Here is a 22162-nt window from a genome sequence, read left to right on the forward strand (position 1 = left end):
ATCCACTACCATCATCAGTCTTAGTCGTTATTTGATTTTACTCTTTACCCGACACAATTATAAAATCCTGCTTATTACTCTTAGCATTTCTTGGAATCATCAACTTTTCCTATTCACAAGGATAAGATTGATAGAAAAAAACTTGGAAAGACTTAAATGAACCGATGTTGAGTGAAGCGAGCAGAACTAGAAGAATACTGAACACAGTAATAGCAACATTGTGAGATGATAAACTGTGACAGACTTAACTCTTCTCAGCAATGCAATGATTCAAGACAATTCAAAAAAAACTCATGATAGAAAATGTCATCTATATTCAGAAAAAAAAATGAATACTGAATGTAAATCAGAGCATGATATTTGAGTGTTGTTTTTCTTTCTCATGGCTCTCCCCTTTGTTCTGATTCTTCTTTTACAACATGACTAATGCGGAAATATGTTTCATATGATGGTACATATATAATTTTCTTGGGGAGGGGGATGAGGAGAGAGGGAAGGAGAAAAATTTGGAACTCAGAATCTTATAAAAGTGAATATTAAGGGACAGTTAGATGGTACAGTGGATAAAGCACCAGTTTTGGAATCAGGAGTACTGAGTTCAAATCCATCTTCATACAATGAACACTTTCTAGTTGTGTGACCCTGGGCAAGTCACTTAGCCCTAATTGCCTTGCCAAAAAAAGTGAAAGCTAGATTTACATGTAATTAGAAAAAGAATATTAAGTGAGAAAAAAAGAAAATGTGTGGGTGTTCATCAAAGGGCTCCAAGAACTGCTTACTTAGTCTTTTCATTTAAAAAAAGAAAAGAAAAAAGAAACAGGAAAAAAAGTATTCACTTGTCCTGCTTCCATCTTTTATATATTTCTCTTTAAAAAGTTCCCTGACCAACTACACTGGTCTCTTTAGCCAGTCTTCTTTATCTTACTAAAATAATTTTATTCTTGAGCATATCCTAGACTCTTTTTAAAATAAAGCCAATTTTCTCATATAGAATTATAGGCCATGGGATGGTTTTCTATATTTTCCCTAAATTCTTACATTTCTCCCAAAATATACGGCTTACATCAAACTGTAGTGAGTATTCCAGTGTTGCCCTTCTTGATCTCTCATGGATATTAACTAGGAATGGTGATAAATTCATCCCATGGTTCCTAGCATTTCCACTTAGACAATAGATATTTCCTTATTGGTCAGCATAAGGTTCAGAAGAATCATCTTCCTTGTTGATCCTTTCATCTACTGAAGAAGGAAATGATATGAAGTCAAGTTAAACATTTGTCAGCTGTTATGCTTTTAGCAGCTAGAGAGTTCTGGGAGTTGTCCAAATTGTTCAATTCAACCATATTCTACTTCCAAGTAAGTTTTGCTATCTTGTGGAACTCATCATCTGTTTCTTCCTTTTGTTTTAGATTCCCACCATAATAATGCTTCTTTTGTTTTTCTCTGTGAGACCTAGGAACTGCAGTGAATAGAGTACTGAATGTGGAGTCAAGAAGTCCGAGGTTCAAATCCAATATGGATCACTGACTAGTTGTGTCACCTTGGGGAGGGTCTCTTATCCTCTACCTGCCTCAATTTTTTCATCTGTGTAATGAGGATAACAGTACCTACCTCTCAGAGGAGACTGTGAGGATAAAATGAGATGATATTTGTAAACCTCTTTGCAAATCATAAACAGTTACAAAATGTTAGCTATTATTATTTTTGTTGTTATTGTCTCATCCAGAAAGATTGCCCAAATGTGGTTCTTGTTCATGAATTTCCACTATTGCATCACTTTGATTTACATGCTTCTTTATTCCTTCCACTTCTGTATTTTAGTTAGGTAACATGTTCTCAAGTTTCAGAGTTATCAAGCAGGTTGAATTAATTCCTTATATTTAGACCTCCAGTCACTTTGTTTATTACTCATACAATATGCATATGCATATAGACACTGCAGGCCATGAGTATTATTAGTGCCCCTCTGCACTGCTAGTCTCCCAGTCATCATACTTGCTATCCTCACTGGCATCTGGCTTAGCTGACATATGTGAGCAGATTACTTTCTCTCTTTCCATTTTCAGTTTGAAGTTTTCTTCATTAGATCCTCAGAACCTCCAGGCATAAGTGTGTGTATTTTTTTTTTCTTGGCCATAATTAAATATAGTCCGTACTACCTCAGGAACCCATCATTCTTGTGTTTGAAGTCCTTTCCAGAAATCCAAATCCCATTCTCTGAAAAAAATCTTGTCAAACAGTTTAGTTCCTATATTCTCATTTTATTCAGAAGCCCTTAGCTAGCTAGGGATAACAACAGGGATGAAAGCATCCTCTATGTCTTTTTTTTTTTTTTTTTTTTTGCCTGAGATTCCTTTCTTATAATTCTCTCAAGGTAGATTCTAATGTCCTTTACTAAAAGTGAAAATTGGTTAGCACAGGTTTGCCAAGTTTCAGAAGGCAGGAGCCCTGATTGTCATGACAAGTAAATAGAAAACTTTGGTCCTCCTGAGAAAGAACTTTCTGAGAAAGAACCTCTCATTTTTTTAGGACTCATTCTAGATGCTTTCTCTTCTGGCAGAATCTTCATGATGAGGACTTTCTTGCTAGAAGAGCACAGTTCTACTCTAGTTATGCAGTGAATAAAGGCCCTTGCATTCTCTTTTGCATTCTGTTTTCTTCCTGAAACATGTCTCCTTTCAGGACACATTTAGCTGAAGACTAAAGAGACAACCCTTCATTTTCCTCCAAAATGGAGACCAATCTATATTTGTACATATCCCGCTGTAACTTGGCTCTGGAGAGAGTCACCTGAACATTCATTCCTGTTGCCTTGCAAACTTGCTGACACCAAGATCATCAGTTCTTGCAGACTCTCAAAGCAAACAGGCAATTTGTTGTGCCAGGGGTTCTGTCAACAGGTCGGAATGAGATTTTTAAAAAAATAATAATCTTTCCTGTATTTCTCTCAGACTTTCCCACCTTTTCCAACTTATCTGGCACTTTTTCTTAGCTAATTTGCTCTATAATTAGCAAGTTTTTTAGCTGTTAGCAATAAGAAGGGATTTGGAATAAATTTAAATTGCTACTTTTTACCTATTCCTGACTTTGCTGATCATTTTTTCCCCTTACCTCTGCTGTATTCATTGGTCTCCTAGATTACATAGGTGATTCTGCAGAGGTGACAAGCTCATTAAGAGACCAATTTGATGCTTTTTTACATTTAAGATAATATCACCTAGTCAAAGTTTCAAACCCCTGTTAATCATTTTTTTTCTAGATTTCCCAGTCTGAAGACATTTCTCATTGCTAAGTAAAAAAGATGCAAGACAGGATTTGGATAATTCTATGTATAGGTCATGATTGCTTGCTATGTCAAAGTTTCAAATCCCTGTTAATCATTTTTTTTCTAGATTTCCCAGTCTGAAGACATTTCTCATTGCTAAGTAAAAAAGATGCAAGACAGGATTTGGATAATTCTATGTATAGGTCATGATTGCTTGCTATCTTGGGGAGGTGAGGAGGGAAGGATGGGAGAAAGAAAAAAACTTGGAACTCAGAATCTTACAAAATTGAATGCTGAAAACTATCTTTATATGATAGTGGAAAAAATAAAATACTATTAAGTAGGAAAAAAAACCACATGTTTCCTGTAAAATAACATAATTCTGAATATAAGTATCAAAAATAATTCTAAATACTGGTATCAATTATCATTATTCAAACCCTTGCAATAATTAAAATTAATCCTTTTTTGGTCTAGGTCTAAGAGCCTAGTCTAAAATTGAGAGAAAGAAATTGATCTGAGAAACATTTTGGAGGAAAAAAACAAAACAATTGTGAAATCCTCAGATACCATAGTATCTTTTCCACTGACATTCAAGCACATAGGGTCTGCTCTAAGCCAGAATATTCATGTGTCAGTGTGTTTGTGAGGAAAGGAAGCAGTAGAGGTCTTAAGTTACAATAACCCTAACCAAGCAATATTTCTTTTCAACTTAGTGACTCAGCATCATCCCTGAGGCAATTGCTCAATTCTATCCCAGGTTTTAATCCTAGGAGACCAAGTATTATCTCCTTGGTTTATATCTCAATGGTTTTGAAGAAGATATTTATCTATATGGTTCATAGAGGGAGGTAGGCCATCAGTAAGATTAGAAGATAAGAAAGGGAGCTGGTTGAGATAAGACTGACTTGAGACCAGTCTGTAGTTGCTACTGAAAACAGATCCCCTAGATCCCTATATAACATCCAGGGAAAGTACCTTCTTAGTCAGACAAAATAGAGAGATAAGTAAAAGACAATTCAAAAATTTTTGGCTTGAGTGAGTAGCAAAATGGTGACCTTCTTTATAGAAGGGAAGCTCTGGAGGGAGAATAATTTTGAGGTGGAAAAATAATGACTTTAACTTTGGGCACATTAAGTCTATGATAATGAGGAGCCATAAAAATAGTAAAAAAAAATATAAATGACTATTTGTGTTTACATAAATGCTTTAAGGTTTACTCCAACTTAATTGGGAGGGTGAATTTAGTTCATGAAACTATGATTGTGGACCATTAATACATTTTGAAAAGGGTAAGCTACAAAGAATGAAAAGGAAATAAATATATATGAAAAACCACTCTCTGATCTGGTTAACTTGTAGAATACTGCAACTTCTGTTGCTGTCTTTTTGGTAAATTACATTAAAAAAATAGTAATAGAAATGACAATAGCATTGCTGAGATTAGAAAATTGAAGATACTTTATAGGGTTATCTTGGGACATAGTATGGTATAAAATATGCAATTTTTTAATAGCTATAATAAATACAGAAAATAGCAATGGAACAATTTAATGATTTTTTTAAACTCATCAGAAGAAAAAAAATCTATGAATTCAACTAGTCAAATGGTGTGTATGCTTAGTAAATCTCTCTTATGCTCTTGTGATTCTAAAAATTATTGATTTTTTTTAGTTTCTATTATAGAATAGATATAATATCGGGTATTCTTTTTAATATTTCTGGATTTTATGTCATTTCTCTAATTTTTAGGTTCCATTAACTCTCCTAGAATAGCTCTCTACCTTTAAAATACCCCATGGTCTTCATCAGCTTAGAAAATGAGTTACAACCAAAGAAATAAACTTTTGTTTCTAATAAGACTTTGCATAAAACTTTTTTCTCTTAATTTCTGCTACATACATCTTTAAAACTTAAAACATAAATGGAAATGTAGTCATGCTCTTGAGTATTTTAAAAAGTACAAGATGAACATTTATAATCTTATGCTTAACTATCCTCCCATTGAAATTAGGGTATCTGAACAAAAAATGTTTGATAATGCGAAACCTTTATTAGGATGAAAGTGATAGGCATTGGTATGAAATTATCTACCTGTAAAAAAAGCAGTTACAGTGAAGTTGCTTTGTTTTTCTAAAGAAACCCCACCCACTATTTTATCCATACCTATGGTTATAATCTTCAAGGTCCAAATCCAGATTGGGATGTGGCGGTAAAGGTGGGGGGATGTCGTTCTCAGTCCAGTTAGCATTTGAGAGTAGCAGTTCTAGAAACAGAAAACAGATGAAGTTATAGTAAACTGCAAGGAGATCCTTCCAGCTCTTGTGCAAGGTCCAATTCATCTCACAAATCCAATTTAAATTGAAATATAAATCTTGAAGTGAAGATTACATCTAATCGAAAGTACATTTCCCGAGTATTCATAAAAGAGATAATGTAAGCATACACTTGCAGATGTAAGCCTAAATTTCCTGATATATTTTTATACAGTTGACCAAGTAGTCATTGGCATTGGCAAGCTGGGAAACAATGATAGTTCTATTCAAGCACTAAGTGTGACTTGTTTGAATGATTGAGGTCAATGGATCATGACTCAGTTTTCCTACTTGTAAAAAGATAGCAATTATAGACTGCCTCCTTAAAAGTCTTTTTTTTTTAAATGTGCTAAATCAATTTTATATGCATATCTATCTAATGAAAGGGAGATGATGAGAGAAAGAAGAGAGAGAGAGAGAGAGAGAGAGAGAGAGAGAGAGAGAGAGAGAGAGAGAGAGAGAGAGAGAGAGAGAGGAAGGAAGGAAGAAAGGAAACTGATTCATACTGATTTAGAAATTTGGAAGTTTTTGTGAAAAGCTGTCACATCCAAATGGATACAGTCTTGGATAACAGGATAACAGGTCCAGACCACCAGCAGTACCTCTGCAGTGTTCTCATGGTTCCTTTGGATTTAGTCACTGGGGCTATAGATAAAAGCCACATGTTTGTTTCGGAAGATAAAGTTCTACCTTCTCTTTGAGCTCCATGCCTCCCTCTTCTCCATCTTATTTCTTCTCACTAGAAATTGTTGCTAACCAATCACAGGCCCGTACACACTCAAAACCTTTAGAGTTTTCTCCCAAATAGCTGGTGCTATTCATTCTGGAAATCTGAATCTCTGAAAGTAGGGCTATAAGCAAAACAACAGCTACATGGGGAGCTTTGAAAGATGAAGCTCTTTTATATTCCTACCAATTTATTCCATAGGTACATTCATCCATATTTATTTCATTCAGAAAATAATCTGGGGAATTCAGGAGACTTTTTTAGTTACCGCAAAAGCTCCAAAAATGCTATATGATTACTAAAGATATTTTAGGAATGAGAAATTTGACAGTAATCTCAGTTTGTCCTCAGAGAATAGAACTAGTAGTGACAAGAGGCTGCCTATATGATCATATACAAATCACTTAAGTTCTTTGGATCTTAAATAGGGGAGGAGTACAAAATGGCCTTTAAGTTGTTATCAAGTAACAAATTCATATTTCAGAGCTCATTTAATCTAATTAGTTGAGGAAACGAGAGCTCATGAATGTTAATTGATTTGTCCAAGGTCACAGAATAGATCTGAACCCTGGTCCTTGATTTTAAACTCAGTGTTCCTTCTTGTGTATTAATAGAGCTATCCAAAATGGAAGGGAATCCTTCAAGAGGTGGTCGAATTCCCTCTATTTACAGGTCTTCAAGCAAAGTTTATGTTTTACTTTGCTGAATCCCCTTACAACTCTGAATTCTACAATTCCTATGGAAATTTAAAATAAGTTCTTATATAGAAAAAACTATCTAAATAATGTGATGTATTATTTTAATTCAGTGTTAAAGCAGAAGGAAATTTTATTGTACTTTTTATTCCAGTGTTATTAAGTTCCATTGGGATCCACTGAACTACAATTTATTACAGTTAGGAATGCAGTTTCTCTATTCCATGAGCACTACATCCCCCTATTTTTCTCTCTTTTCTTCCCTCTCTAGCCTCCTATTTCTACTTTTCTGCCCAATTGTTACCTCCAGTGAATGCTGGAATAAGAGATAATCTATTAACCATTGTTACTTCCATTACTATTGTTTGTTGAGAATCCTTCCTTTTGATGCCCTATGAGTCAAGTTTGGCCAGAACCATGACTCTGTCTCCTGTTATGAAGGCAGCAGTAGGGGCTTTCTGTTCTTTCTACTGTCTTGTTCTTCACCCTATCCCTAGCTCTCATACCCTCATCCCAGTGTCATCATGGAGGACTTTCGTGGTTTGTTCTCTAAACAGATAATTAAAGGAGTGTTTAGACAACCCCATTCTTCATTTATGTGTGTGTCCTTCTAAGCAGTCCCAATATCTCAGATTTCCTCTTACATCCTGGATTGGCTCTGATAACCTCAAATAAGAAAGCTCTTTGGGCTATCCATTTAAAGCAAGGCATCTTTTCCTATGAAGAGTATGCCTTCCGATCCACATTCTTTTCTCTGCTCTGTACTTCTCCAACTCAGATTGTCTGCTTCACAAACTCATTGAGTTAAATTTTAATAGGATGCAATAGACTAATAACTCTTATTGACTATATATTGACTCTGCTTAACAAATAAATTGGCTTCTCCTTCAGGCTGGTCAACCAGACCTGGTCATTTTCTTGCCTTTGGGCTGTTAATGTTCTTCTTTCTGCCTTTTTCTAAAACTACTCCAATCTAGAACAAGTTATCCTAAGATTCTGAAGACATGTACTTGACTTCCTACCTCTGTTATTAAATTGACTGTAGCCCAGAGCACCTTACTTCCTCTCTTTTCTGAACTTCAGTTCTGAGGTCTCTTCCGTGATTGATTTTTAATCTTACTTGCACTAAATGAGCTTCCTTTCTATTCCATCTCTGCAGCACTCCATGCTCAGTTCATATATCCTGGAATGATCAGCTTATCATTTAATAACTCTAAAGCTCTTTTACGATTGACACCTTTTTTCCTTACAAGGAAACTAAGATTATGAAACAATTAATTTGGACACAGGAGGGAAGAGTTTATTTATATCCTCTGAGGGCTAACACATCAAAATATTTTTGAATTAATAAGTCTTTAGCATGAATTCTTTATAAATTTTTCCCTATAATAACTAGTAATGATAACTGAAAAATTTTACATTTATAATGGCATTTGACCCTGTTAGCAAGTCTAAGAGATAACTACTACAGATTTATTATCTCCATTTCACAGATGAGTATACTGACTCATTCAAGATCACAAAATAATTGTCAGATCCTTATTACTAAACATTTCTCTTCAATCCAAATCCAGTGCCTTTCCCAGTATATGACACTGTCTCTCTTAATTGAAAAGCAGAGATCTCAGGAACAGAGATTAGAACATGATAAATTTTTAAAGAGGAAAAGGTTTAAAGAAACATAGGATAAGAGAAATAATATTGTTGAGGAAGAACAAAACAGGTTAAGGAGTAACACTGGCCATCCTTGACAACCAGTATAAAGGTTGGGTGCCCCTTCATCATTTCTAGACATAAAAGCTCATCCAGTGTGGATAATGTTCATTACCAGCACTCCAACATAAAAATGAAATTTCTGGAACTATTATTTCTACAAATGGTAATTCTAAAAATGTGGTTTTTTTTTTTTTCTGTGTAACAGCTTGGTAGGGGGAAAAACTGGAGATCTGTGGGTGGTAAGTACTATTATTGCAAAAATAGATGGAACATAGCACATCAACACTGGATTTGAATGTATCCCTTTTTAAAAAAATATACACAGGAAATCAAAAAATGTAATGTTTTGGTTATAACAGCTCCCCCTCTCCCCAATCTCCAGCCCTAGACATTACATTTTGTCAAGCTAGGGTTATTTTCCTAAAGGAAATTCTTTTTAAAAACATTTTAGCACTGGTGAGTCAAATTTGCCAGTTTTGCTTTCATTGAGCCATTTATGATAGTATGTTGGGACGCTATAGTAGTAACTGATTTCCAAAATAAAGGAATTAAAATGATATTATCATTCTCATCTCTATGACTTTTTACAATACTTTGTTAGCAAAATGTTTTATATTCACTTTAAACTAGCAAGTCTATATAAATAACAAATTTCAACTAATAATCTAACAACTATATAATTCGATTTGTTCAAATATTCTTAAGATTATATGTTACCATATATGCCAATATTAATTGTAATATAATTTTAAGTGAATATTGGAATAGTTGTGAAGCAACTCTCTCATTCTCAAAAAAAGAAATGACTGGAACTAAGCCCAAAAGGTTATAAAATTGTGCATACTCTTTGATCCAATAATAATAAAGGTGTACAAGCCCTTTGATCCAATAATAATACTAGTAGTCCTACATTCCAAAGAGATTTGAAACAGGGCAAAGTTACAAACATTTAAAAATATTTATAGTAGTTTTTTTTCTAGTGGCAAATTAGAAATCAAAGGGATGCCCATCAATTGGGGAATGACTAAACAAACTGTGGTATAAGATTGTGATGGAATATTATAAGAAATGTAAGCAGGATGACTTTAGAAAAACCTGGGAAGACTTAAATGAATTAATGCAAAGTGAACAGAACCAGGGGAATACTGTATAATTAACAATTGTGAATGACCTAGCTATTCTCAGCAATACAATGATACACGACAATTGCAAAGGACTAATGATGTAGCTTACAATCTCCTTCCAGAGAAAGAACTGATATTGAATGAACACAGCCTGAAGCATGCTATTTTCTACTTTTTTATTTTTTTATCTTTTCCTTTATTTGAGTCTTCTTATACAAAATTACTAATATAGAAATGTTTTACATAAATGCACATATAACCTATTTCAGGTTGATTATCATCTCAGGGAAGGGGGAGGAGAATGAGGCATGGAGTGATAGAGTTTAGAATTAAAACTAAATAAAAATGTTTAAAAAATTTTTAAAAATTGAGATAAAAGATTGCCCTATTTATACCTAGTAACAGTAACGTAACATTCTAATCAAGCACAGAATTACACTTTGAAATATACTCTAAACCAAGTTCAAATTTCAGATAATGAACAGGAAGTTGTATCAAGTCTCTTAAAACTTCATGGCTATATCATCATCATCACCATCATCATCACATTTATCTATTGCTTTAAAGTTTGCAAAATGCTTTACAAACATTTCATTTTATTAGACATAAAATAATATTTATTGACTGTACTTGGAATGACGTGCAACTAATTTGTACAATTTCTTTTTAAAGAGTATTATTGATATCTTTTGTTTTTGATATCCCAGTAATTTCCCAATCTTTTCTTTATGTACAAATTCTTCCTTGTAAAAAAAAGAAAAAGCTAAGAAAAATCAAGGAGCAAAATGATGGCACATATCACATTTTGCTCTCATAGTTTTCCACCATTATTGCAGGAAGAAATGAAGTATATTTCATTATTTCTTCTTCTGATCAAAGTTTTATCATTATGGCTGATATTATGACTGCATAAAAATCAATGCATTCTATTCAGAGGTCAAAGACAGTGACAATACAATGTTTAAACTACCATACATTCATCCTTATAATGATACTGTGACAGATGGGTGGAGATGTCTAGAGCCATCTTTTCACTGTTGAGATATTTGGTTAGGCTTATATTCTATTGAAGTAAAATCTATCTCAGAAGGAGTTCCTAGTTGAAAGAGCAAAGACCTGTGAACTCCGGATGGGGATAGGGGGATCTCACCACAAAGCAGTTACAGAAGAGTCCCATCCCACATATCCAAGTTCATTCTGATGAGAGTTAACTCAGGATTCTTAATAATCACTGTTCACATTTAGAAAAAAAACAGTGATTTTTCCTAATATTATCAGATGACAGTGTTGAAGATAAGGTAACAAAGCTTAGATTCTGGTATAGAGCATAATCATGGACCTCTATCACCATTTTACAAATTGCATGGTTAGAAAAAATATATCTGTATGACACGCATAGGCACATATAATATATAATAACAAAAGTTATTGTACCATCATATTACTGAAATAACCAACTCATTTCATCCCCATGAAATGTCCTCAGTTAATGGTATTTAGTATGCTTATCCTACAGTCTATCAGATATTTCTGAAACATGTTGCTAACATTTTATGCTTCACTACTGTCTGGGCCATAAATCTTTGATGTTTGATAGTTAATCACATTTGATAATTGTCAACATTAAAAAGGTCTTTGGAAACCCAACATTGATGGCTTTGATTTTTCAATTCATAGTTTGTTTAATATCTAACCTCCCATGTTTGGGGCAGCGAGTAAAAACTGTTACTTAAACTGGCATCGTTGCCAGGAATCTAATTCACAACTTCTGAGTCAGCTCTCCCACCCATCTCTGAATGTTCATGACTCAGAGTAACAGTCTGCACTTAGTTTAATTAACTGTTCTTTTTTGTTTAAGCTAAAAATATTAAAACCAAAAAAGTCTTCTCCCTCCCTCTTTCTCTCCTTCTCCCTCTCCTTCTCCCTCTCCCTCTCAGGAGAATACAAAAGAACCATACCTTTTTGTCTCTCCTGTGGGCTGTAGGAGAGGAATGGATGTGGGCTGGGCTCTTGGCGTCTGGAGGTGGAAACAAAATGTTGACAGCTCTCAACAGAGGGCTTGGGAAAGAGCCCATAATCAGTACGCTCCTATAGAAAGGAGAAGGAAGAAGTTGTAATTTCCCCTGATATATACCAAGTTCATCAATCATAGCAAAACTCAAACAGGGTCATCACCACCATTAAATCATATTCAATCAAAGAAAAGATTATGGAGAGTTTATTTTGCATTATTGTTTCTCAGCTGTGGAATTTTTTTTTAAAGGCTTCCCAACAACCCCGTCATTGCTGTGTGACAAAGGACCCTGAGGGTGGAATGGGGCAAAGGATTTTGAGACCTATCTCTAAAACAGAAAGAGGATTAACTTTATTATGCCTTCTCCCCTCCTCCATTAAAAACTGTCTTTTTTCTTATTTTATTCCATCTGGGAGTGCAGCTTGTGGCAGTGTCAACACAAGACCCGGTGAATGCCAAGGGTGTTTCTCTGCCAGCCAGCTGGTCCCCCTCGTGCTCAGAGACCAAGTGCATATGCTCTAGGACAAGCTCAAACTAGAATATCTTTGGGACTCGAGAGCCCTGAGTACATCCCACTGCAAAAGTCTGGTCTTCTGGCTGGGCGTAAAAACAACCCGCTGCCAGACCTCCAGGCTGCTTGCTTCTCTTGTGGGAAATCTTTTCTTGCCACATCTTACCTTCTAAGTTAATTCTGACACTGCAAACAAATGCATGTTTTACTCAGCTTCAGAGTGGACCGAATGGTATGTTGGTGGTTTATATTCCACAGGTGCTCAGTAATTGGATGTTGCAGGTTATAAAGTGTTCTGTCCATTTTTTTTTAAGACTGAGGCTTTGAGAATTGTGCTTTCTTTCAAGGAAGAAAATAATTTAGAAGCCATCTTGCCACTGATCCCTTGATCATTACTGAGAACAGAATGATGCCATCCAGAGAAACACAAATCAGAGCCACTTTGATTCTGTAAATAGCATTTGGTCTCAGACAATACACTTGACTTACTCTTTCTTCCTTCTTTAGTAGTTCTCTGCTAGCTAATTTTTTTTAATCTTTATGATTTCATCAGTGGAGAGCTCCCTAGTGTAGAAACTCCCTCCATTGATGCAGATGGCAACTCACTTGCAACTTATACTCTTAGTAATGTGAAGGGACTGAAAGATAATGTGAGTTAAAATACATAGCATATCTAAGTTTGAATCTTTTTGCTTCTGAGAATATCTCCTATTTATAATTATATATATATAATATACTTACACATGTGTATATATATATGAGTGTGCATATATATGTGTGTGTGTGTGTATATATATATATACATATATATATATGTATTATATCTTGTATATATGCATGTTTGTCTACCGTCTCTCCTGTTAGAAGGTGAGCCCAAAAAGGGCTTGCCTTTCTTTGCATCCCCAGTTTTTAACATATTGTCTGGTATAGAGTAACAGCTTAATAAAAGCCTGATAGCTGAAAAACTGAATTCTAGAAATGACTGAACCATCCATTTATTACCTGTGCCAAGACAATTTATCTATTTGGCCTTTAGTGTTTTGGGGAAAAAAAAGGGAAACTTCCTCCCAACTAAGCTTCCTCCCAACCATAATCTATGATTCTATCACCTAATCATAGTCATGTCATCAATATGTGTCAATCAATCAATATTTATTAAGCAACTACTATGTGCCAAGTATTTTGATAAGTGCCTACTATGTGTCATTGACAGAGGTAGTTAATGAAACCATCTTTTCTGTCTGGCCCTTTATCCACTCTCCATAAGCATAAGAGGCAGTTATAATATAGAAAAAAGGAGACAGTCTCCGAGTGAGAAAGTTTTGGATTCGAGACCTATCTCTGATGCATACTGGCAATGACTGGGCAAATCACATAATTCTTCAGTGACTCAGGGAACTCTCTAAAATGAAGATTGCTGCAAAGCTGATGCTGCTCTGCTTTGGTATAGGAAGTTACCTTATTGGAAGTTCCTGACAAGAATGAAATCATGTGTCTGATTTTCACAAAAAGTGATGTTTTCAGTAAGGCAGAATCCTTTCTAGGTTTTTGTTCATATTGACCACATATTGTAGGCATCGAAAGACTGGCTAAACCAGCAGGCAAGCTGCCCCTAAATTAAAGCTGGATCCCCAGTGGGAGAGACAGGATTTGCTGTGCATAGCCCTGTGCTTTGAATTAACAGCAAGAAGAACAACAAGAAGAAAAAAAAACAATCCTGCTTTCCCAGCTCTTTGATAAATGACACAATCGATATCCCAACAACTGATCAGTAACCAGCCTAATTAAAGTATTCAGCCTGTAAAATAGAGCTGTCATGGAGGCCTCCATTAGTGTCCTGGCCAATAAAAAAAATAATGGATTTTTAAACATATTCTGCTTTCTACCAAGCTGGGCTGTCGCAGCAGGGAGGGAAGTGTTTTGGGGAAGGGGAACAAAATAAAACAGGTCATAACCCATTTTTTTATACCAAGTCTCCAGCCTCAAATGGAATTACAATTGAACTTGAAGTTCATCCTTGGGGGGAAAATATTTCTGTTTAAAATGATTTTGATTCAATCAAGAGCTCATTATGTATTCTTCATGAGGCACTCATCAGAACTGTTTACATGTCTTGTACATCTGGGTAATGTGGAGGAGAAAAGTCCCAACAACTCTATATTTTGACTTTTCATAAGTAGTTTCTTAAAATTTTTATATGAATAAAATTTTCAATTACCATTTTGGTATTCATGTCAAATCTAACTAATTGATTTCCCTAAACATGTGAAGTGCATCAAAACATATTTGGGGTTGCATATACTTAAAAAAAATCATATCTAAGCACGATGGCTGGCCCAACAAGAGGATACAATATAGTGGATCAGCATTGAGCTCTGAGCATGCTTTGACTTGAAAAAGTGTAGATTTGGGGGATAAAATAATGGAGATTTAAAAAAATAATAATAAACCCAAGATGCACATGAGGCTGGCATATTGATATTTTTTAAAATCCTCTTTAATCTGCACTGAGACCACACTGATTCCCAATAGCAGAGAGCAAGCTGTCTGTTTATTCCCCAAGGAAAGAACAAAAAATATTAGCAAGTCTAAAAACACATCTTGGAAAAATAATTCATAAAAATCTGCTTTTCCCTTCTCTTGTCATTTCTCTTTTTCTGATTGGTCCCCTGGTGATCTGTTGTGAGATGTGATTTCCCAATATGGGTCATGAGCTAAGTGTTAAGTACTTTCTTTTCTTGAGCTCTCTCCCAACCCACCCAAGAGTGTGAGAATTGGAATGAAGACATTTGCCACAAAGGGAAAGACAAACAGCAAATTTACTTAATACTAAATACTAAATCACTGTCCATTGATGAGGACAATGTAGAGAAAAAACATGGAGGTGGGTTAGAGTGGGCAGAGAGGCAACTGCTTTTGAGCTGTGGCTTATGCACTTTTACCCTCCACAGAAAATAAAATCACTGTATTCCAAATCAAGGAGAAAAACTGAATTTGAATAAAGCAACTCTTGCAATCTAGAAAGGACTATATAATTATTATACCCAAATATAGAGCAAGTAGAGTTTTTTCTCGGTAGAGTCTAATTTAATGAAACAAGTTGCATAGCCTATTACTACTTTCTTTGCCTGTCTTACTCCTTTGATGAAGTATGACTCAAATGAAGCTTTGGGTCTCACATTTTCACTATTTTTAAAGTGGAGAATGTCAAGGAAGAATGTTCAATTCTTTTCAACTAGAGCACCTGTTCTACTTTATCCTAGTTTATGTTAAATGTACCTATTGTATTACAGAAGCATTTCTAATCCTTTGAGAATTTACTTCCAAGAAAAACTTTAAAATGCTGATTTTTTCCTTTAACTCTTCTTAATGCCTAATTTTTTCTCTTTTCTCCCCTTTCTTTACAAGTTCAGTTGTATCTAATGTTTATGAATATTTTATGCTTAAGCATATTTGAATAAAAATGTATCTTATATTAAGAAGAAAACCACAAAAGCAGATAGCTTTATGTGATTAAATATTCCAGCAAAAAAAAAAAAAAAAAGTTTTTGTTTCTGTAACAACATGTGTAATTAGTCCCAAGCAACTCACTCTGAGGAGCAAGATTTAAATTTGTTCATTCACAGTCTACATAACCCATTTCAATCCTCACAAAAATTTAGAATAGAGGATGCAAATTTGTTGCAGGTATGTATAGATTTCTGTAATTTGATGTGTCATTTTTAGATTATGTTTACTACAGACTTATTTATGTAAGTTTGTCATGGAAAGATAATATTGGTAAATCAACATAAGAATGTTTATTAACTAATATTCAGCCTCAGAAATTATTTCTAAAATAGCAGAAAATAAAAACAGCCTTTCATATTTTGCATTCCACTCTTTAAAGGGCAAAAGGGTAAAAATAGGTGAAAAACACAGATTTAGGAGTCAAGAAGCCTGGCTTTGAAACTAACAACCTGTGTGATCTAATATAAGTTTCTTGAGTCCTAGTATCCTTATTTGTGAAATGAGGTTTGACTAGATGACTTCTGTTATTCTACTATGTAAATAATTAATCTTGTTAATTTTAATCACAATATATAGCCATATTTATTTTTCTTCCTCCTTTATAGCAAAAGAAAATTAGGAGAGTGTGTGCATATATACATATATGTATATGTTCATGATGCATATGTATTTGTAAAGTTTAGACAATGAGAATTTTATCTATAATTCTTATGATGGAATCATAGGATTAGTAAAGAAAAGAATCATATTGGTTATCTAATCTAAATCTATTACTGAATGAAGCAAATGAGGCAAAAAGAAGCTTAGCCAGTTACCTGGAGTCACAAAGCTAGTAAGTAATAGAATTAGAGTTCAAAATCTCATTTTGAGACTACAGATGCATTTTCCCCCTACTCTGTCATGATCCCTCAAAATTTTGATAAAAATTTGCTTTCCATTTTGAGTCAATTTCTTCCAGGAGATGTGCTCTTTAATCACCTCTGTCTGTCTGTCCAGTCGTCTCAGAATCACTAGTTGGATCATCCCTCGGATGTTCCCTTCCATAGACATGGATCTTCTAAGAGTCTCCATAGCTTCATGGTTGGACTTGCCCAAAAGAGATTCTCCATTCACTGCAATCAGCTGGTCATTTATTCGTAAGCGCCCATCCTAAAACAAAACAAAACAATAATATGGTAACTGCAAGCCAGTGTTTAATTCCATTAAGAATTTATTTAATGTGCAAATCACAAGTATGACAGGTAGATTTTGAAAGCTGAATTGAAAGCCAGCAAGACCTAGCTTCAAGTGCCACTTATGATTATGTGATCCTGGTGCGTGCTCTAAGCCACAGATGTAAAACTCAAATAAAAACAGATCCCTTCATACTGCATATTGACTCAGAAAAGCACAAATTAACATTATCTACATTGCATTGTCTCTTTGTTTACTTTTTTCATCTAATTCCCAATTATAATTTAATCTAGTTCAGGCTATTGCTTTGGAATATTGTGGACTCCATGCGGCCTGAAATGTGATTGATAACCATGCTCCTAGGAAGCTCCTCTAAGACTAAAACATTGAAAAGGAGGTTTGTGCATCTGGTGTTTCTTTTAAACTACTTCAGTTCTGCTTTGCTCATAGAGCACAATGTCTTCTCTCATAAAGACATGCTATGCTGGGTGGTCCTGTGTCATTATCATGCCAGTTCCTCCTTAATAGGGTGCTCCTTCACCTGGAAAAGGTCATCTATCTGAGAGCCAGTGTGCCTTTAGAAGAGGCTGGCAAACAGTCGATATTGCTGAGCAATAACTCCAGAAGAAATGAGAGGAGAAGAACAGATATCTGTACATGACATTTATAGATCTGACCAAAGGTTTTGATATTGTTGGTTCTGAGGGTTTACGGAAAATTATGTCAAAATCTGATTGCCCAGAGAAGTTCATCATAATACATCAATTTCATGACATCATGGTTGCCTGGGGGAGCTCTCTTAGCACTCCTTCTCACATCTGGACTAACCATATGATTTCACTTTCACTCTATCCTCCTTCTCCTAATCGGAATTACATCAATACTTCTTACAATATTTCAGTGATGACGGGATGTTGTACAAGAAGGAACCTTTCAAGGCCATCATACCCCTGTAGTCCAAAAAGGCCTACAATATGGCATAATCCTTTTCATCATATCAGAAGTATTTTCTTTGTAGGCTTCCTCTGAGCTACTAGATAACAGACAATGTTCTCATACTTTCCCAAATACCCAAATTGAAATAAGGCTGTGTGCTTGTCCCCATGCTTTTTAACATGATGTTTTCAGCCATGTAGTCAATCACCTTTAATGAGGATGAACATGATATCAATATCAGCTACTGCAAAGGTAATTTCTTCATCTTGAAAAGACTACAAGCCAGAATGAAAGTAGAGGGAGTGCTGGTGCATGGTTTTTTTGTTTATAGATAATTGTGTATAAAGGCAGACTCTGAAGCTGACATGCAACAAAGTATGGGTCGATTCCTTGCTTCTTGTGCTTAATTTGGCTTAACAATTAACACCAAGAAAACTCCATTAGCCAGCATCACATCATCCATATGTAGAACTATTGGTTATAGCAAATGGAGAAATTTTGAGTATGCTATGAATAAGGTCATTTACCTTGGCAGTATACTTTCCAGCTATGTACACATTGATAATGAGGTAAAGCTAGAAAGCCAGATTGTGGAAGGCCTTAAATTTCAGATTAAGGAGTTTGTATTTTATTTATAGGCATATAGGGGAGACTAAAGGGTTTTATGAAATCCTTATGAGAAATGACATAGTCAAACTTGTACATTTTAACAATAATATATTTATGAAGCACTTAGATTATACTCACACACATATACACACAAATATATACATGCACGTCTGTGTATGTGTACCTATATATCTTCTGAACTTAACAAACATCAATAAATAAAATGAGTATTTCTATATATATATACCATAGGAATAATAACAACACCTATCTTCCAGTGTGATTGTGAAGATCAAGTGAGATAATATTTGTATAGGCTTAGCAATGTTCCTAGCAAGTATATATATATATATATATATATATATATATATATATATATATATATATATACACATATATACACACACCCATATATATGGATTTATATATACACATTCTATTATTATTATTATTACATTAGAGCAGAAAAAGATGACATTACATGAAACTATGTATTATGTCTCCATTAAGACAGTGTAGATTTCCTTTAAATAAATAAATATTTAAACTCAACATGTAATTTTGTAAATATAAAATTCCTGGCTTGCCCTAGCTTTTGCTTTATGTATTTAAAAAATTCAATTACCTTCTTTTTTTTTTCTACAGTATCTTTATAATGTGTGTGTATAGACATACGGACACAAATGACTCCCACCTCACTCTGTTCTACTGGTAGCAAAGGAGGAGAGAGATGAAAGGTTAGCCCCAGGCTTCAGGTAAGCAAATCTTAAATCTTCAACCACTGAGAGAATATTGAAAGTTCTGAGAAGTGGGCAGTGAAACTGAATTAATATGATAAGTAACATAGGATATGAGGATATGGCTTGGACAAGGACACAAAGAAGAAATGGGGTAATGGAACCATGACATTGGTTTATTTTCTCCCCATAAACTGCTATCAGGATTAAGAAATCTGTACAGGTTACAACCACCTTTTGTCGGTCTAACCCCTAAAATTATGAGATGCATGCTGCCACTCACAAAAGGGGAGATGTTAGCAGATAGTTGTAGTTGGTTCTCTGGAATCCAATCAGAATTTTCTGAGTGATCTTTAGCACTGGAGAAAGTACATAACCAATGGGGTAGGTGTGAGACTCCCAGCTCTTGGGTCCTCATGATCAAATGTGGTCAGGCACTTGGCAAGCAGCCATCTCTTGTGGTTAAACATGCATGCTATTCCAGAATAATGTAGTCTTTTAATACAGATTATCATGGCTGGAATATTACTGACTCACAAAAGGGCGGCTCTGAGACCATACATTAGGCTATCATTTTTATTATAAGGTTGTGCTCCCAGGCTATCTGGTCACAGATTTAAATCTGCTGAGGTTTCAGAGACCATCTATAGATCTCTTGATTTTGTAAGATCAAATGAAATATTAATTATAATATGCTCAGCATACTGCCTAGTAAATAAAAGGTACTTAAATGCCTATTCCCTCCCCTTCTCTCACAGTTAAGAAATCTATTACCCACAAGACTTGAACCCATATTCTCTGATTCCAAAACTCTTTTGGTTGTTGTCAATCCACTAGGGAATATGGCATGTACACATGCACACACACATACACACACTCTCAAATATACTTACAACATCTGTAGCATGAGGCACTAAACAGTTTTAGGAAGAGGTACTTAATAAATCCTCCAGAAAATCCATGGAAGATATAGGCAAAATTCTTCCTCCATAATAATTATATTCAAACAGAAATTATATGACGTTTCTTCAATGGGTTTTCAGGTTTGTCCTTTAGTCAATGAGCATTTATTGAATGCCCATTATATGCCCCTGTGATTAGCTCTGGAGATAGCAGAAAATGTCAATAAATAATCCCTGCCCTCAAAGAGATCACAATCAAATGCGGGAGACAATAAAAAATATTTACAGATAAAGTATATTAGGATCTAGGATATATTAATTTGAATTAACAGAGAAAAACTACTATAATTAATGTTTGAGGAAAGTTTCCTATAGAAGATGAGATTTTAATTGGACTTAAAGGAAGTCAGGAAAGTGAGCTGTCAGAACAGAAGAGGAAAGAGCATTCCAAATATGGGGGACAGCCAAAAGAATCCCTCAAAATGAGAGATCGAGTTTCTTGTTCACAGAATTATCAGTGGGCCAGGTCAAAGAGTGTGGGGTGGGCAATAAGGTGTAAGACTAGAAAATCAGAAAAGGGTTGAGTTATGAAGACCTTTAAACATCAAGGGAAGGATTTTGTACTTGATCCTGGAGGCAAGTAGAGCCTTTGATAGCCACTGAATCTAATGTGGTATCTGGAATGTCATCCACACCTCCATTCTCTTTTACTGAAAGAGCTGGCTCATTCATTGCCAATTGGCCAGCACCCTGGGAGATTAATTGGTTTGTTTTTTTTCCTCAGAGTCTATGGGAATGAGGAGACAGTCATAGATACTACAATGGCTCCTATGCCTCTCTCCCAGGATCATATGGTGTGTGTGTGTGTATGTGTGTGTGTGTGTGTGTGTGTGTGTGTGTGTGTGTGTGTGTGTGTATGGATGGATATATGTATACAGAAGGAAATATACTCCTATTTGTCCCAGCTGTAGCTAGTAACTCCCCAGTGGTGTGTTTCCCAACACCCTGTCTATTGTATTCTGCTGCCTCTCCATTTAAAAAGTCAGAACAAATTGTGTATGTGGTAGCATTGATGGGGAGGGATAGGCTGTGATCCTTAAAACAGACAGACATTATTAGTTCTATTTACAGATAACACACGGAGGTAAAGGAATTTAGAAAAGCTTATGTAGTGAGCCAATGACAAAAACAGAGCTAGACCTCAAATATCCTGAGTTAGTGAATACAGGTGTTCCGTAACTAAAAAACCCAGAAGGTTAATATTCACAGTTGCAAATGCTTTTTAAGTCCATGATTGATTGAATATTGTATTTTAGAAAATAAATGATTCTTTCACAGACAGGAGAAAGCATCTACACCAATGACAGACATCTTCAGCATAACCGTCACCTAGTCTAAGTGGGGACCCTTGAAAGCCTGTGATAATGTTCATAAATAGTGAATAATATAGCAGTAGCAGATTGCTGGAGGGAGTTTCCTTACAGACACCAGTGCCTAGAAGGGGTACCACAGAAAGAGTCAATGTTAATGCCCTGGTGCTGGGGTACTGAAGGAACCATCAATTGGTTATTTATTCACTGATAGACAGACCTCAGAGCCATCTTAAGGAATGCATTAACTGTCTATGTAACTGAAGGAATATCACAAACACAAAAGTTATCACATCAGAGGCATGTGTTGTTTAAATGGAATGTTTTAATATAACTTAATGTTCTTTCCTTTCCCCTTCCCTCCCCTCCACCATGACTTTACTCTAGAAAGAAGAACTGAATATGAGAGACTCAGAGGGACATCTAAACCAAGAGAAAGCTATTCCTTTCCATTGTTCATTTTGGTTAAGAGTGTGAAGGAATATCTTTAAGGCACTAGGACCAGAGAGGCAAAAAAATTCTGCCATTCTCATGCTTTTAGTTATGAGATTCTCCAAA

At 35.1% G+C, this 22162-nt stretch overlaps 1 protein-coding gene across 5 annotated transcripts in view; it reads right to left on the minus strand.

Moving 5' to 3' along the window:
• The window catches only part of PARD3B (par-3 family cell polarity regulator beta), a 1277739-nt gene that overhangs the window by 469192 nt on the left and 786385 nt on the right, over nt 1-22162 (minus strand). For all 5 annotated transcript variants that reach the window (XM_074298957.1, XM_074298956.1, XM_074298955.1 and 2 more), the window contains 3 exons: nt 16856-17026; nt 11801-11930; nt 5432-5531 (listed from right to left, as the gene is read on the minus strand). In XM_074298957.1, coding sequence (XP_074155058.1) covers nt 5432-5531; nt 11801-11930; nt 16856-17026 — 401 coding nt within the window. The remainder of the gene's footprint in view (nt 1-5431; nt 5532-11800; nt 11931-16855; nt 17027-22162) is intronic.

Source organism: Sminthopsis crassicaudata, chromosome 3 (genome assembly GCF_048593235.1).
Source record: "Sminthopsis crassicaudata isolate SCR6 chromosome 3, ASM4859323v1, whole genome shotgun sequence".
Classification (NCBI taxonomy): Eukaryota; Metazoa; Chordata; class Mammalia; order Dasyuromorphia; family Dasyuridae; genus Sminthopsis; species Sminthopsis crassicaudata.